The sequence below is a fragment of the Opisthocomus hoazin genome, chromosome 4, assembly GCF_030867145.1.
Source record: "Opisthocomus hoazin isolate bOpiHoa1 chromosome 4, bOpiHoa1.hap1, whole genome shotgun sequence".
NCBI classification, from domain to species: domain Eukaryota; kingdom Metazoa; phylum Chordata; class Aves; order Opisthocomiformes; family Opisthocomidae; genus Opisthocomus; species Opisthocomus hoazin.
This window is the reverse complement of record NC_134417.1, coordinates 39,695,620-39,708,819: the sequence shown is the minus strand read 5'-3', so window position 1 is coordinate 39,708,819 and position 13,200 is coordinate 39,695,620. Positions and strand designations below refer to the sequence as shown.

Here is a 13,200-nt window from a genome sequence, read left to right as displayed (position 1 = left end):
CCATTCCTTGTTAATGGGTCCTTCCCATTTTACCTACCAGGGTTTACTGTTTGAACAATCTAGAAAAATACTGTAATAGACCATTCTCTAACTTACATAAAATGCAATTTAAAAGTTTGTTTTGAGATACCAAATCACTGTTCTGTACAAGACTAAAGGTCTTTTTAACCCAGTAAGTATCTTTTTTTGCCGATGGTCAAAAGTGGGTGTCTACACAACAGAGCAGTGCAAACTCTAGTGGCGTTATTTCTGTTATTTCACCAAAATGCTGTCTCAGCCTGTACTGCTTGTAGTGCGGGTACTTTGAATTATAGGCTATATTTTAGTAGCCTTGGATGTATTCCCCACCCCACATCCAGTCACTTCTTGTAAACGTCACAATTTCCTTCAACAAGGAACTCTGAAGATTAATTAATATTTAGTGAAAAAATATCATTTGCTTTCAGACTGTTCCCTATTAGTTTAGTTTCATACACTCTAGTTCTTGTACAGGAAGGCATGTGAACAACTGATTCCTATTAATTTCCCCATATCATTACCAGTTTTATAGATCTCTATCATATCCCATATATAAAGATTTCATTAATTCTCTACTGAAGCTCAAAAATAGAGCCAGTTTCAGAATTAAAGCTAACAGTTTCAGTAGAGTAATATTTCAAGTAGTACTGACTGGCAGCCAGTGCTAGAGTGCCAAGAAGCCCAGGTGATTTCATCATTTAGCATTTTAAACAGTGCCAAAGCTAGCATTTAGGACATTCTATGTCTTTTAGAAATACATAGACTAGAGATAAATACCAACACCCAGGTATACTAATGGAAGATGATTCTATGTAGAATTAAATCCAGAAAGCAGGATAGAAAGCTATAGGTCTTAAGACTAATTAGCCTTACTTTTTAAATCTTAGCCATTGGACTATTTATGCTTTTCTTCAAAACTCTTTTTCCCCCCACTATCAATCCTTGCCTTCTTTGTACACATTTATTTCCATTTAAAAGTTCTGTTGAAACCTGAGTGGTAGTAATAGCATAATTGTATAGTCCCATGAATCGTGTGAAATGCAGCTACAACATCCCTCATAAGCAATACAGCTGAACAGGTCTTCAGCTCCCAGATCTGATTATCTTAATACTCTGAACCATTCTTCTCAGAAAGATTACTTCAGCAAAAATACTGACCTCTGTCTGATTTCTTTGGCCATGAAGTTACTTGGGGTTTATAGTCTTGTTGACAGAGATGGCTGGTGGCAGCGAGTCGGTCAGGGAGTGTGAGGACTCTTAAGTGGTGCATTTGTTTTTGCTTGGTATGCCTATAGTTAGCATGCAATGAGCAGTTTTTGCCATTGCCTCCTGTCTTCCATTGTTTTATTTTAATAGAAAGACCTGTAATTATTTTTTTCCAACATAAGACAGAAAAGAAGATGGGACATTGTAAAAGGGAGAGCTTATGCCACACAGACAGCAAATTAAAATATAGAATTAAAACCTAGCAAGCCAACACAAACCACTAGCTCCACTTCAGTGATTATACCACACCCACTTTGCAACAGAAGTTTTAGTTAGCTACAAATAATGATTCAGAAATTCTGAGTCACAGACAGCAACTCTGTCCAAACAACACTCCCAGTACGGCAGTCTCAGAGGCCTCAAAAGTTTGTTACTGGTGTGCCAAGAAGCGAATAGATTCTTCAGCTGCTCCTCAGTAGATGCTGCAGGAAGCATATGAAAACTTCAGAGGCATTGCAATGCTGCTACAGTTACACACTTACAATACTGCCAGCACCACAGTTACTCATCACTGGGCAATCTAGCTTCAGTGGTAACAAATTGACACGTATCTGTAAAATTAAATGAGATGCCACTGTGGCTGGTGGCCTGGCCAAATGAAAAGAACATGGACTTAAATTCACAGCCTTTCAAAACGGAGGCTGTATTTCACAGCCTTTCTGGAGCATGACCATTTTGCCCACTAGAATGTTAAAAACAGTTTAAGCCAGTTGATTTAAGATGCAGTCCAGAAATCATCCATGCTGCTGAGTGAAGGAAAAAAAAACAAGTAGAAGATTTAGTTTTAAGGTCACAGGACTAATACTGTCAGAGCAGAGTAGACCACATATACCGTTATGTAATAATTATTTCTGGAGCACTAGAACATTCATACATACTACTCTAAGCGTGGGTGTGGATCCCATAGCATGGGCACACTACAAAGTTTTAAGCAATTAGTTTAAAATAGCATTTGTTTTCAACAAAGAGCTATCTAAACACTCCTGCTGCTACTCTTGCATCTTCTTGGGAGCTAGAATCACCCGGCCCTCAACTGATTCTTACACCCAAGTAGAAAACATATTAACTAGTGCAAGACCTGTGAAAGGATGACTAGCATGATCTTGGGAGTACCTGTGAAAGATTTACATGGCACTTTTATTTTCAGGAATGGCTACTGTGAGGTCATGAATATTTCTTTATCAGACAAACAGCAAAAGACAAACAATTACATGCCAGCAGAATTGGCTTCGTATTCATTCCCAAAGCTACACTCAAGTTCAGGGAAAAAGAAGTCAATCCTTACCTAAGAGGTCAGTTATAGCTGAGGATTACTCTTAGGTCATCACTTGCAGTCTTCAGGGTGAAGAGATTCTACCACTTATTCTCCCCATCAGAATAAAGTCTATCCCCCTCCCTCTTAGAGCAGCACATTCCTGTATTAGGTATCCAAGAGCAGCAGTGTTATATTTGCCAGAGCATTAAAAAGCTCCACGCTTGAAATAATTCTCTCCCTCATTTTATTCTGAGGTTCTGATGCAACAGAAGTTTTGTGCAGCACAAAAGCTAAAAGAAGAATTTGTATTTCTTATTTTCTTGCAGTGCTTAGGGTAGAGAGGAAATAAAACCTTGGCATCACAATGTTGAAGTGGGTCCTTTCCCCTAACAGCTTGAGATAAAGGCTGTCATTACTGTAGTGCTTTAACGTAAGCAAGTGCTACTAGAAATAATAAAAAGATCAAGGATAAGTTGAGTAGGGAAACCTCAATACTCCCCACTGCAGGGAAAATAGCATAACCTCAGTTACTGGTCAAACTACTAATAGATAGGCACAAAACTTGAATGCAGTCACAAGAAATGCTACTTTTATCTATGTAGGCTACTCTAGGGCACAGAGAGCAAGAACATTGGAAGAGGAGGCAGAAGACAAGTCTTGTCTGTCCATCCCTCCCCCCCACCTTTAATAAAAGAAAAAACAGTTTTTTTTACAGTTTCCCTACCTCTTTCACTCACACTGTCACTTTATTTGGGAATCATCCAAGAATGGCAGTATCATGTTCATTCTTCTCACATGGTGATTCTAGCTTTCATAGATGTGAAAAAGATCACACATTTTTGAGCTATCCACCTCATCTAGATCAGCCTATTTCTATTATTCATAAAACTAGGTCTCTGCTGAGCTATCTTATCTTAGTTCTATAAAGAGACTTTACTGTAGTGAGTTGCCAAGGGTGGTATCAACTGTAATAGAAGTCATCAGTAAGAAGTCAGGGAACAGGGCAACCACTGTGATAAAGACTTCTGTTTCACCTCCAAAGTCCATCTCAGCTCAGGGTCTCCATAGAGGACTCAAAAGTCTCCACAGAAACAGAAGGGGAAGAGGGGGAAACATCACATCAACTCAGTGCTTTAGTTCTAGTCCTTAATCATGCATTTAAGGAGAGTAAGATCTGAGGAACTGCCTTGAAATTTCAAGTCAGTGCTTGACTTGATACAGCTTTGACTATATTCTGTTACACTGACAAGAATAAATCCAGCCAAAAATCCATCTGATAGAAGAGAATCTTGTACCTATGTCCACATCATAAACAGACTACAAGATGACATTAACAGGTTTCACAATCCTGCAGATCTTAAGAACAGGGCAGCAGTAAATGGTATGTTATAATAGAATTGATGTACATACAACCCTATCAAACTTTTTTGCTTCCATGTGTAGATGGAATACAAGAAGTCTCAAAGTGCAATTCTATTAAATTTATTATTTAAATAGTAGATGTGCTAGTTGTAAAAAGGTGACTTGTGTTAGATACTCAATTCCATTTTAATAGTGTCCTCAGTCTTTACAGTGCTACTTCTTACCCTTTAAGAATGAACAGCAACTTACAAACTACACAAGAGAATAACAACCGAGTTTTAGATTTATGCAAACTTCCAATACATTTTTCTCCCTCCTGCCCCAATATTTGCAGTTATCTCCTCTTACTGACAGACTTTCTTGTTCCATGCCCTAAGAAGAAAACAAAAAAAAACAGAAAAGAAAAAGATTAAAGTATGCATTCTCCCTCCATATAATATATGTCAATTTGCTTCTAAAGAAAGAAAGACTAGACATCAATGATTGCCTCTGCTGTTGCAGGAGAGGACACTGATGGTTGATATTAGAACTATGTACTCAACTTCCCTGCAAGGATAAATTCTGCAGAAATGGTATTGGACTGCAGAATATCCCAGTATAACTGATAAATAAGAGTTCTATACCAAACTCGGCATATTTTCAGTGTGCTCTTGTAACTACATTGTTGAATGCATCCAAGAAGCACCAACTATTTCTGAGGCAAATATAAGTAGTATTTTGGCATTATGCAAGTTTCCTGGATGCTTTTACTGAAAAGGATCAGCAATTAAAGGTTTAGTGCTGATGATTAACTAATCTGACTTCAGAACAATGCCAATTTTGACTAATATGTCAAAGTTTGTTTCCAACCTTTCAAATACATGGACTTGTAATCCTCTGTTTAATATGAGAAAGAGACAGTATTTAACTAACTGGCTGAATACTCAAATTAGCTTTGCTATGCCAGATCATTCTTTTCCAGAAGGAACTCTGATCTTTTAGGCAGCTTCTTGTATGTACTGACCCCTTTCAATTTATAACCTTTGCAGATGCTCCCACAAATGCACAAAAGCATGTTTGTTATTGAACCTACTTAATTGATTTTCCTGTCCACTGTTTTTCCTGTCTTTCTCCAAAGTAGCAAGAAGTTCCTACTCCATAAAATTGAAGTTCTTAAGAATTATCTATATGCATTTGTGTTGTATCAAATTACAGTATTTTGGCTGGAGACAGAGCTGTAGCTTAAAGAAGAGGATATACTGCAAAGTGACATGGGACCCAACATTTTAAAAATGTTGGAACAGTCTGAAGAGCAACCAGACTAAAATAGTGGGTTTTGGTGGTGTCATCCCCCCCACTTCTTTCCTGCCCCCTTTCCCTTAAACAAAGGGAAGGAACCTGGTCAAAGGGACAACAGGATTCAAAGCAAGGTAAGTGTTCAAAGTTTAGCTTGCTTTTTTCTCATCTTGTCTGCATACGTAGCATTCGCTGTTATTTCACAAGCTATCCAATTTCCTTCCAGTTCAAACAAAGAAACCATTAGTCCCCGAGACAGTAATGAAAACATGCTTGTAACACTCATTTTCATAGCTTGTCACTGTATACCAACCTTTGCGTACACTGCTTTTTGGCATCTCCCACACTTCTACTTCTTCCACCTCACATCTTGTGTCTCTGCGTTTTGAAGGTGGCTTGCCTATTCTTTTCTTTGGTTTAACCAAATGTGGGCACCCTAAACAGAAAGACACAACTGGTGTTATTTCTCCAAAGCATAGTCTTCAAGCAAATTTAAGCTTGACTTTCCCTAACTGGTCTGTAGTGTTGTTCTTTCTCCCTTTGCTCTATGTGCCCATTTTAGTGACACATAAAACTGATGCTATGTATGTCAAGCAACAGTCTTATATGTCTACAATATTTAATCACTGTCTAACCGTAATTCTGGATTCATTGTATTTCGGGTCATAACTTGAATAGTTGTTAATGTGGCAAAAAAAGAACCCAGCAAGAGTTGCATAATTCTGCTCTAGTTCACTTCTGAAGTGTTCAAGACTAGCTGATAGCTGTTTAAGTGGCCCACCTTACCCATTGTCTTTAAAAAAACACTGAATTCTTCAGACCTGTTATGCACCACAGGTACACAGTTCAAAAAGTCAAATTTAACATATGATATTACTGCTAATGCAACACATCTTGTTTAGCCGAACTCCCTTACTTGCAGGGCACTTTAAGATCAATTTGAAGAAACCAGTCCTAAGATGAGCAACATTTTACAAAGGACAGTTTTACTAGCACTTCTGATGCATCCATTGGCATGAACAGTGTTCAGAAGAAACTGATTCCTGTTTTCTAATACTGAATGTGATGATTCTTAAACTACATTGGCTGGAAAAAGAGGAAGAGAAAGTAGGGAGTAACACATAGGCCAAACATCCTCAGTATGCCACACCATCTACGTCTTAGAAGAAACAGAAAGGACATGCTAGAAGTTAAATGTAACAAAATTATTTTAGAACTATTTTATTTTTTATGAATTGTTGTAGGGAGCTAAGAACAGTGTTGCTAAAGTGTTTTCAACTGCTGTAGAGTAGACTAGCGTAAAAAACCTACAACATTTTGAAGTGTATGGACAGAAAGCTTCCAATATAGGAGGCAAATTCCAAACCCCAGCATGCTCAAGCAGGAAAGCAATGCAGAGAGAACTCTTAAGGAATATGCTCTGAAGAATAGTCTACTGGGCTGTTGATACAGGAAACCAGTTCAATGATAACAGAAGTCAGAAGAGAAGCAAGCCAGTCTGTTCTGAAGATAGCAGACTGTGAAGTTATTTGATAGACTGATCCTGTGATGCCTGAAAGCACATGACCCAGGAGAGTAGTAATACTCAGACTAGAGCAAATTCCACAGTTGTTCCAACAGCACTTACAGCAAGAAACACCCTTGAAGAACATCTAGAAACAGATGTGAACTCCAAATAGACTTTAATTGTAAAGAAAAAACATTCTGCTTCAGGAGGAAAAAAAAAAAGATATGGAAGCTACCTAATCTTTTACTTTGTTAGAATAACTTTGATTTGTTCATCTTAACCACATCAAGATGATTTGCACTCAGGCAGTCCTTTAGCAGTAGTGGGGCAACTGTTGGTTCGTGCTGGTTTCTCTGGAAATTGGCCTATGTAATAGCTATTACACATGGCTTGCTACATGTTCTACTCATCAAGATTAGGAACTATCACTGCATATGCACTCCAGAGAAGCATTGTTCTGGGTAAAGAATTAATACTATAGTTTATGGCAGTAGCAGCTTCGCACAGTTAAGGGCTTTGCTTGGCCACATCAAAGCATTTGATACTTTGATTTCGCATGGTACCTTTGGAAAAAAAAGTAGCTGTAACGTATCCTTATTCACATTCTGAGTTTGAGAAGGACAGAAATACACCCCAAGATTATGAAATACCTGTCAGTCAGCACAATATCAGAGCAGTGAGAATTAGGGTTTGTTATCTTCAAATCTTATCCAAATATCATAAGCTTGCTGTGTTGTATCATTGTTTTGAATGTTGGTTAAGAACAGAAACACATTAAGGAAATAAGTTGTACCTTGTTCTTTGCTCTTGACTGGGGGTGAGAGGCTACCATGTATTTGGCTGGTAAATTTGGGTTTTGCACCACTTCTAATCCAGTATTCTTCAGATGGTATCACCACGTTGTCCCTTAACAGCCTTCCTAATAAAAAAAAGTTGATTTAAAGTCAGTATTTAGTTTTGCTAATGCTAATATACTGTTTGATCCACAAGCCAGAATGCAAAGCTAGCTACTGAATCTAACTGTAAGAGTCTATCAAAATAAAAACATAGTTTTCTGGAGACCACAAAATTAAAAATTACAAGCTGCTTTAAGTGCACAGATTTTATGCAAAGAAAATAAAGTTTAAGAACACTAAGCCTGTTATTAGATCACCCTGTTTTAAATGCCTCTCAACACATGACTCTACTAAACAGAAGCCACTTACTGAAGTACCCATGTAACCAGTTATGAAGCCTGACCAATAACTCTGCTTATTCTCGGTTCAGATGAAGCCAATTTCTGCCAATATCTACCTTTGACTAAATAAAGTATTTTTCTAGATCAAATTTAATACAGTTTCACACCAATTTTATGTCAATACAGCAAAATTTTTCTTGCTAATGGTAAGAGAACAGTAGCTACAATAATAAAATTGTTTTACTCCTCTTCTGCAGAGAAGTTACACGTGGTATGGCCACCAGATATTATAATGAACTTAATCCTGTTTAATCTACCTAACATGTATGTTATGGGAAAGTCCAAATGTTTGTATAAATTTAGATGCTGAGTTTCCAAGATATTATTAAATGATGGCAAATGTGTAGTTCAAGTGACCTTAAGATTTTCAAATTAATAAATTGCCACTAGTGTCAGAAAGGTAAGTATATAAAATCTAACTTAAAGGAGAGTTTCTGCAAAATTCTCTGCTGGTTGTGAGGATGTAGAATCCTCATGCAATAGGTAAGAAATTGCAGCAAACCCCCTCCGCCTCAAAAAAATATTCTGGAGTACTTCTGGCTCTAAGCCAAACCTGAAGGTGCAACATTCTCAAATCTTCCCACTGATTCAAACTACAATTTGCAACTGCAATTAGGTGTTCTTTATGTTTTCTATAAAGCAGCACTTTGTCCTCAGCAATTAGCTTACCTCCCAATAATTTCCGTAGCATTCGCTGTTGTTGAAGTCCTTCTCTTCTTGCCGTAGGTCTCTTTCTTCCATAATACCCATAGTCACTGTATACAACTTCATCTTGGTCTTGCTCCTTTGTCTTGTAAACTACACCAATGTTTTCACCAAGCCCGCTCCTAGTTTTTATTTTATCTTGAGCAGGCCAGCTAATTAAATGAGCCGGTATAGCATTTTTAGGTGGTTTCCAAAGCACCCTTTGGCCAACTTGGTAGAAACTTCCTTTACCAGGTGTCAAGATTCCATATGGAGTGGCTTCTTGAAAGAAATACTCAATTTCATCTGCATCGTCGTCATCCTCTCCATCTTCATCCTCCTCTTCTTCCCTCACAGAGTATTCTTCAGAGTCCTCCATTTCTGACAAACTCTTAGCTGCTTGTTTCTTGAGAGAATTGATTTTTTTTTTACTAGAAGATCTAGGAAGGGCTCCCAGCTTTCTGCCTTTATTGGAAACCTCTTTAATCTTTATGGTTGAGGAGTTTTTGACATCTTGGTCATTCAAGCTGTTCATCTGCTCCCTTCCTACTACTTCATCTTCATTAAGGGACCCACCACTTTTAATGTTCTCCTTCTCTAAGCCCTCTGTATTTTTCTGGAAAGTATACATGCTTTTCTGAAGCACATAGTCAGGGACTAAGTAAGACACTGGGGCATTATCAATTGATGAGCCTTCCTCTCTAGAGGACACATCACCAGAAGATAGACTGAGTACACTTTGACGTTTTCTTTGTGGCAAACAAACATCGTAGTTGTAGTTTGTGTCCATACTGTCCAAACAAGCCAGCCAACTGTTAGAGGGAACATACTTCTCAATTGATTCGTCACACCAAATACTTTTATCCGTTTGACTTTCATTGGTTGCACTGTGGCTTAGATTCAGCTTTTTCTGCTGAAAACTCAAGTCACTCATTACCTCCATACTAGATGGAAGTAGTCCTGCCTGTTGAATAAAGCTGGGCTCTTCTTGAGAAGTTTTTGAGCCTGTAGATTTTTTAGAGCTGGATTTCTTAGCTACTACGACATCTTGTCTTACCAGTGGTTGATCTACACTAACAGGTCTTGCCAGCTCTGCAATTTGCACTGCCATGGTTTCACCTGGGGAAGATTTTGCCCATTGACTAGTATTCACCTGCTTTTCCCCATCCAGCTTCCCTTCATTATTTTGGACCTCTTTTTCCTGAACAGTTTCAACACCCTGTTTTGAGGTATGAACAGTTTTTCTCTCATCCAAGTAAGCTCCTGGCAGCATTTTCTCCCCTTCATGAGGGCTATATATCATTCCTTCACATGAGCTAACAGAAAATAAATCACGCTGCACTATGTTCTCTGGGACTGGTTTACCACTTGCCACATCATACAAAGGGATCGTTTCTTTAAAGGACTTCCATAGTTGGATAGCTGGGGAGCCATTTCCGTATTCTATCCTCACTTCCTCCTTTTCAAAGGCATAGCTTCCAGTAGGAAGATTTCTATACTGCTTAGAGCTGGAAGGGCTCTTGTTATGAAACTCTCTGTCTACCACAATGGAAGATCCAGATGAATCCTGTTTCTCTGAAGTACTTTCAGTCTCCGTACCTATACCAGAAGAAACACAGGCCATATTTCCTGTATCACAACCTTTTGTTTCCATACGGATATCTTGATGCTTTCTTTGCTTGTTTTCAGGCTGCCTAGGATCAGTCTGTGTTTCTTTCGTCTCCATTTTTTTCCCAGGAGTACTGTAGTGCCTAAATCTTGTTGCATGATAAAACATAGGGGAAGGTGGGGGAGCATTAAAATGAGGCCTTCTGTTAATTCTTGCATGCATGGGTTGCTGTGGAACAAAAAATCCAGGGTACTCATGGAGTGCGACAGAATAAAATGGATAATACGGATTTCCACTTCGGAAGCCTAGACATTGGGTATAAAAAAAAAAGTAAAGACAACCATATCTTCTTTCTGAAATAAGTCATTCTGATTAATATTTGCTTGCATACACAGGGACAGCTACAAGATCAGACACGTAGGCAAGTGAAACACTCCACCTGTCAATGATTGGAAGCAAGTCTGGTATAGATACCCAGAGAGAGTTCCTTGTAATGGAACAGCTAATCTGGACAGCTACACTTTAACCAGAGCTTGATTTTATTCCTTAGAACATACACCAGTTAGCTTTCCATACTTTTTTTGCCATTTTATGGACAATGCTATAGTGCTGTCTTTGGAAAAAGACAGCGCCAGATAGAAGTTAACATAGGTATACCATTTAAAAGATGTTTTTAACAATATTGTTTCTGTGTGGATTTTTATATTTATCCATACCTGTAATGCATGCGTGGAACTCAAAAGATACACACATATTAATTGTTAGGCATATTCTAGAGCTCTGTATCTGTAGGCTAACCATTACTTAATATTTTGCTTAGTTTCCATTCTCCATAAATAGATGCTTTCCAGCACACAAACTACACATTTAACTGACACTTCATAAATCAGATCGTTGACAACTAGAACATTACATTAATTCTACCTTAAACTCCCACGAAGCTTGTTAACACAGATACATGTTTGTTTCCTCCACTCCAGCAGTAATTTACTAAGCAAAGCTACCACAGACAGCTCTCCTTTACCTTACCTGGAGCAGGTACACAGTACGGACTGTACGCGTGACTGAGGTACCATGGATTGGGAAAAGGCTGTTGTGCTGTTGGCTGTGCATAAAAAAAGGGTCTTGTGTGGTTTGTGGAATACAATCCACTTTCTGAAGTTGAGGCAGTATTCATTTTCTTTTTTTTTTAAATACTGGAAGAGATAAACAATCAGGATTAACTACCTTAAAAGCTGTGCAACTTAATGATTTTCATGCTCTGTCAGAATTCAGCAGACATTCCTCTCCCAGCCCCATGAAACCAGATCTTTCCAGAAGAAAACTACTATCTTCCAAACAAAAATTAGAAAACCAACATTACTACCAAGGTCAAAGATTTTAGTTCTCCTTTGCTGAGCAAGCTTTTATATGCATCTCTCAATATTAGCACTCCAAGCCAATCTTATGACACACTTTAAAGCCACAGGACAGTCACAGGACCAGTAACTTTAATGTAGTCCTAAGTGTGTGCATCTGTATAAGCGGTATTCCAGCCAAGCAAAAACTAGCCTTCAGTCAGTTAGCCTTGAGCAAGAGGCCTCAAAAAAAAAAAAAAAAACAGTGGAAAGCATCACACAATTAGAATTTTGGTGCTTTATGAAGAAAACACTTCTTAATGCCAAAACGTATGTTGCATTCAACATCACAAGAAGAGCTCTTATTAATTCAGAATTTTTACTCTATAATACACTTAAGAACAACAGCTTACATAATAAAGCAAATATTTCAGTGACACTGTGCTTCAACTAAATGATAAGTGACAGAAAAAGCGCAAAATCCTCATGCATAATTTTGCATTCAAAGCCATACAAAATTCACAAGACAGAAGTTCTTCCCACACTTACATATTTCCTCAGATAACTAATAGACTAAGCTCAGTCCATTCGAACCCATGCAAGTGATACAACCCTGTCACACATAGCTTATAAGCAACAACAACAGAAATCAGAGAACACACGAGATCAAGTGATGGCACAGGAAAAAAATCACAGCAGCTCAACTCTTCAGAGAGCTTCAGCACTTCAAAGTTACAGAAAAACAAATGAATTCAAGACCTGTTACAAGCTAGCACGCAGTTCAGCCTAGAGTTTCAGAAAGCTTTCAGGAGCACTGGAGCCCTCTTCAGTTCCCATCTAGAATGGCCCATCCAGCTCTTGGAAGCCCCAAAAAGCCCACAGACTCCCCTCACCCTCCTAGGCCAAAGCTTCTAGAATTATTTTGACCTTTGAGAGAGTGCTATGGAGAAGGGGAACAGACCAAAAAAAAAAAAAAAGCAGCCCTACCAAAACTAAGCTATTCCCACCCCATTAGAGCCCCTCCAAACTAAGATCCATACTGCTGCTGCTCACAGCCCAGCAAGAAACTAACCCGGTCCTGAGCTCACCCTCTTTATGGCGGGCAGCTGCTGCCTGTCCACTCCCCCTTCCACCTGAGGCTCATCTGACAGCCACCTGGGTGCCTTTTGCCATCACTGCCTGGGAGGGAGAATCAAAACCCCAGCGTAGGAACCGCGGTAAAAGCCTTCAGCTGGTGCACAGAAAGCTGGTGGCCTCGCCTGGCATCCCGGAGTGAATCGGGTGTACCCCTTCTGCAGCACTGGAAATCACATTAAGAAATTCAGGGGTGTCAAAGGGAAGTATTGCCCATCTTCTCCTTAAAGCTACTGTTAGACACTTTTTTGTAGGGAGAAAAGAATAATCAGACAATGAAAGGCAAATTGTACATTTGATTTTTAAAGTCGGTCGGTTTCTCAGTGCTGAGTAAAGGGAGCAATGCTCTTCCATCCTACCACAGCTAAGTGGGCTGACCAAGGCAATGTTCTTTTCATATAACAAGGGAGGCGTTTATTCAAGTTAATTACATTATTCCAGTTAATTACATTCATGTAATCCCTATAACAGAAATTTATGAAATTTATGTCATTGGTATAACAGAAATTTACGAAA

General features: G+C 38.7%; 1 protein-coding gene across 1 annotated transcript; it reads right to left on the bottom strand.

The window, feature by feature from the left end:
- Positions 1 to 3,313: 3,313 nt before the first annotated feature.
- LOC104328673 (uncharacterized) lies at positions 3,314 to 12,843 on the bottom strand. The gene is made up of 6 exons (XM_009933704.2): positions 12,639 to 12,843; positions 11,243 to 11,409; positions 8,590 to 10,518; positions 7,477 to 7,602; positions 5,490 to 5,612; positions 3,314 to 4,273 (listed from the first exon to the last, which is right to left on the bottom strand). Exons 2-6 carry the CDS (start codon positions 11,388 to 11,390, stop codon positions 4,236 to 4,238), a joined length of 2,364 nt encoding a protein of 787 aa, XP_009932006.1. The 5' UTR covers positions 11,391 to 11,409; positions 12,639 to 12,843; the 3' UTR covers positions 3,314 to 4,235.
- Between the last annotated feature and the right edge of the window lie 357 nt (positions 12,844 to 13,200).

Excerpts from the sequence above, each read along its gene's own strand:
- LOC104328673 (XM_009933704.2), bottom strand. The coding sequence starts at position 11,390 with ATGAATACTGCCTCAACTTCAGAAAGTGGATTGTATTCCACAAACCAC. Across the intron at positions 10,519-11,242 it reads GTACTGTGTACCTGCTCCAG|GCTTCCGAAGTGGAAATCCG; the intron begins GTAAGGTAAAGG and ends CCCAATGTCTAG. Across the intron at positions 7,603-8,589 it reads GCTACGGAAATTATTGGGAG|GAAGGCTGTTAAGGGACAAC; the intron begins GTAAGCTAATTG and ends TTTTTTTATTAG.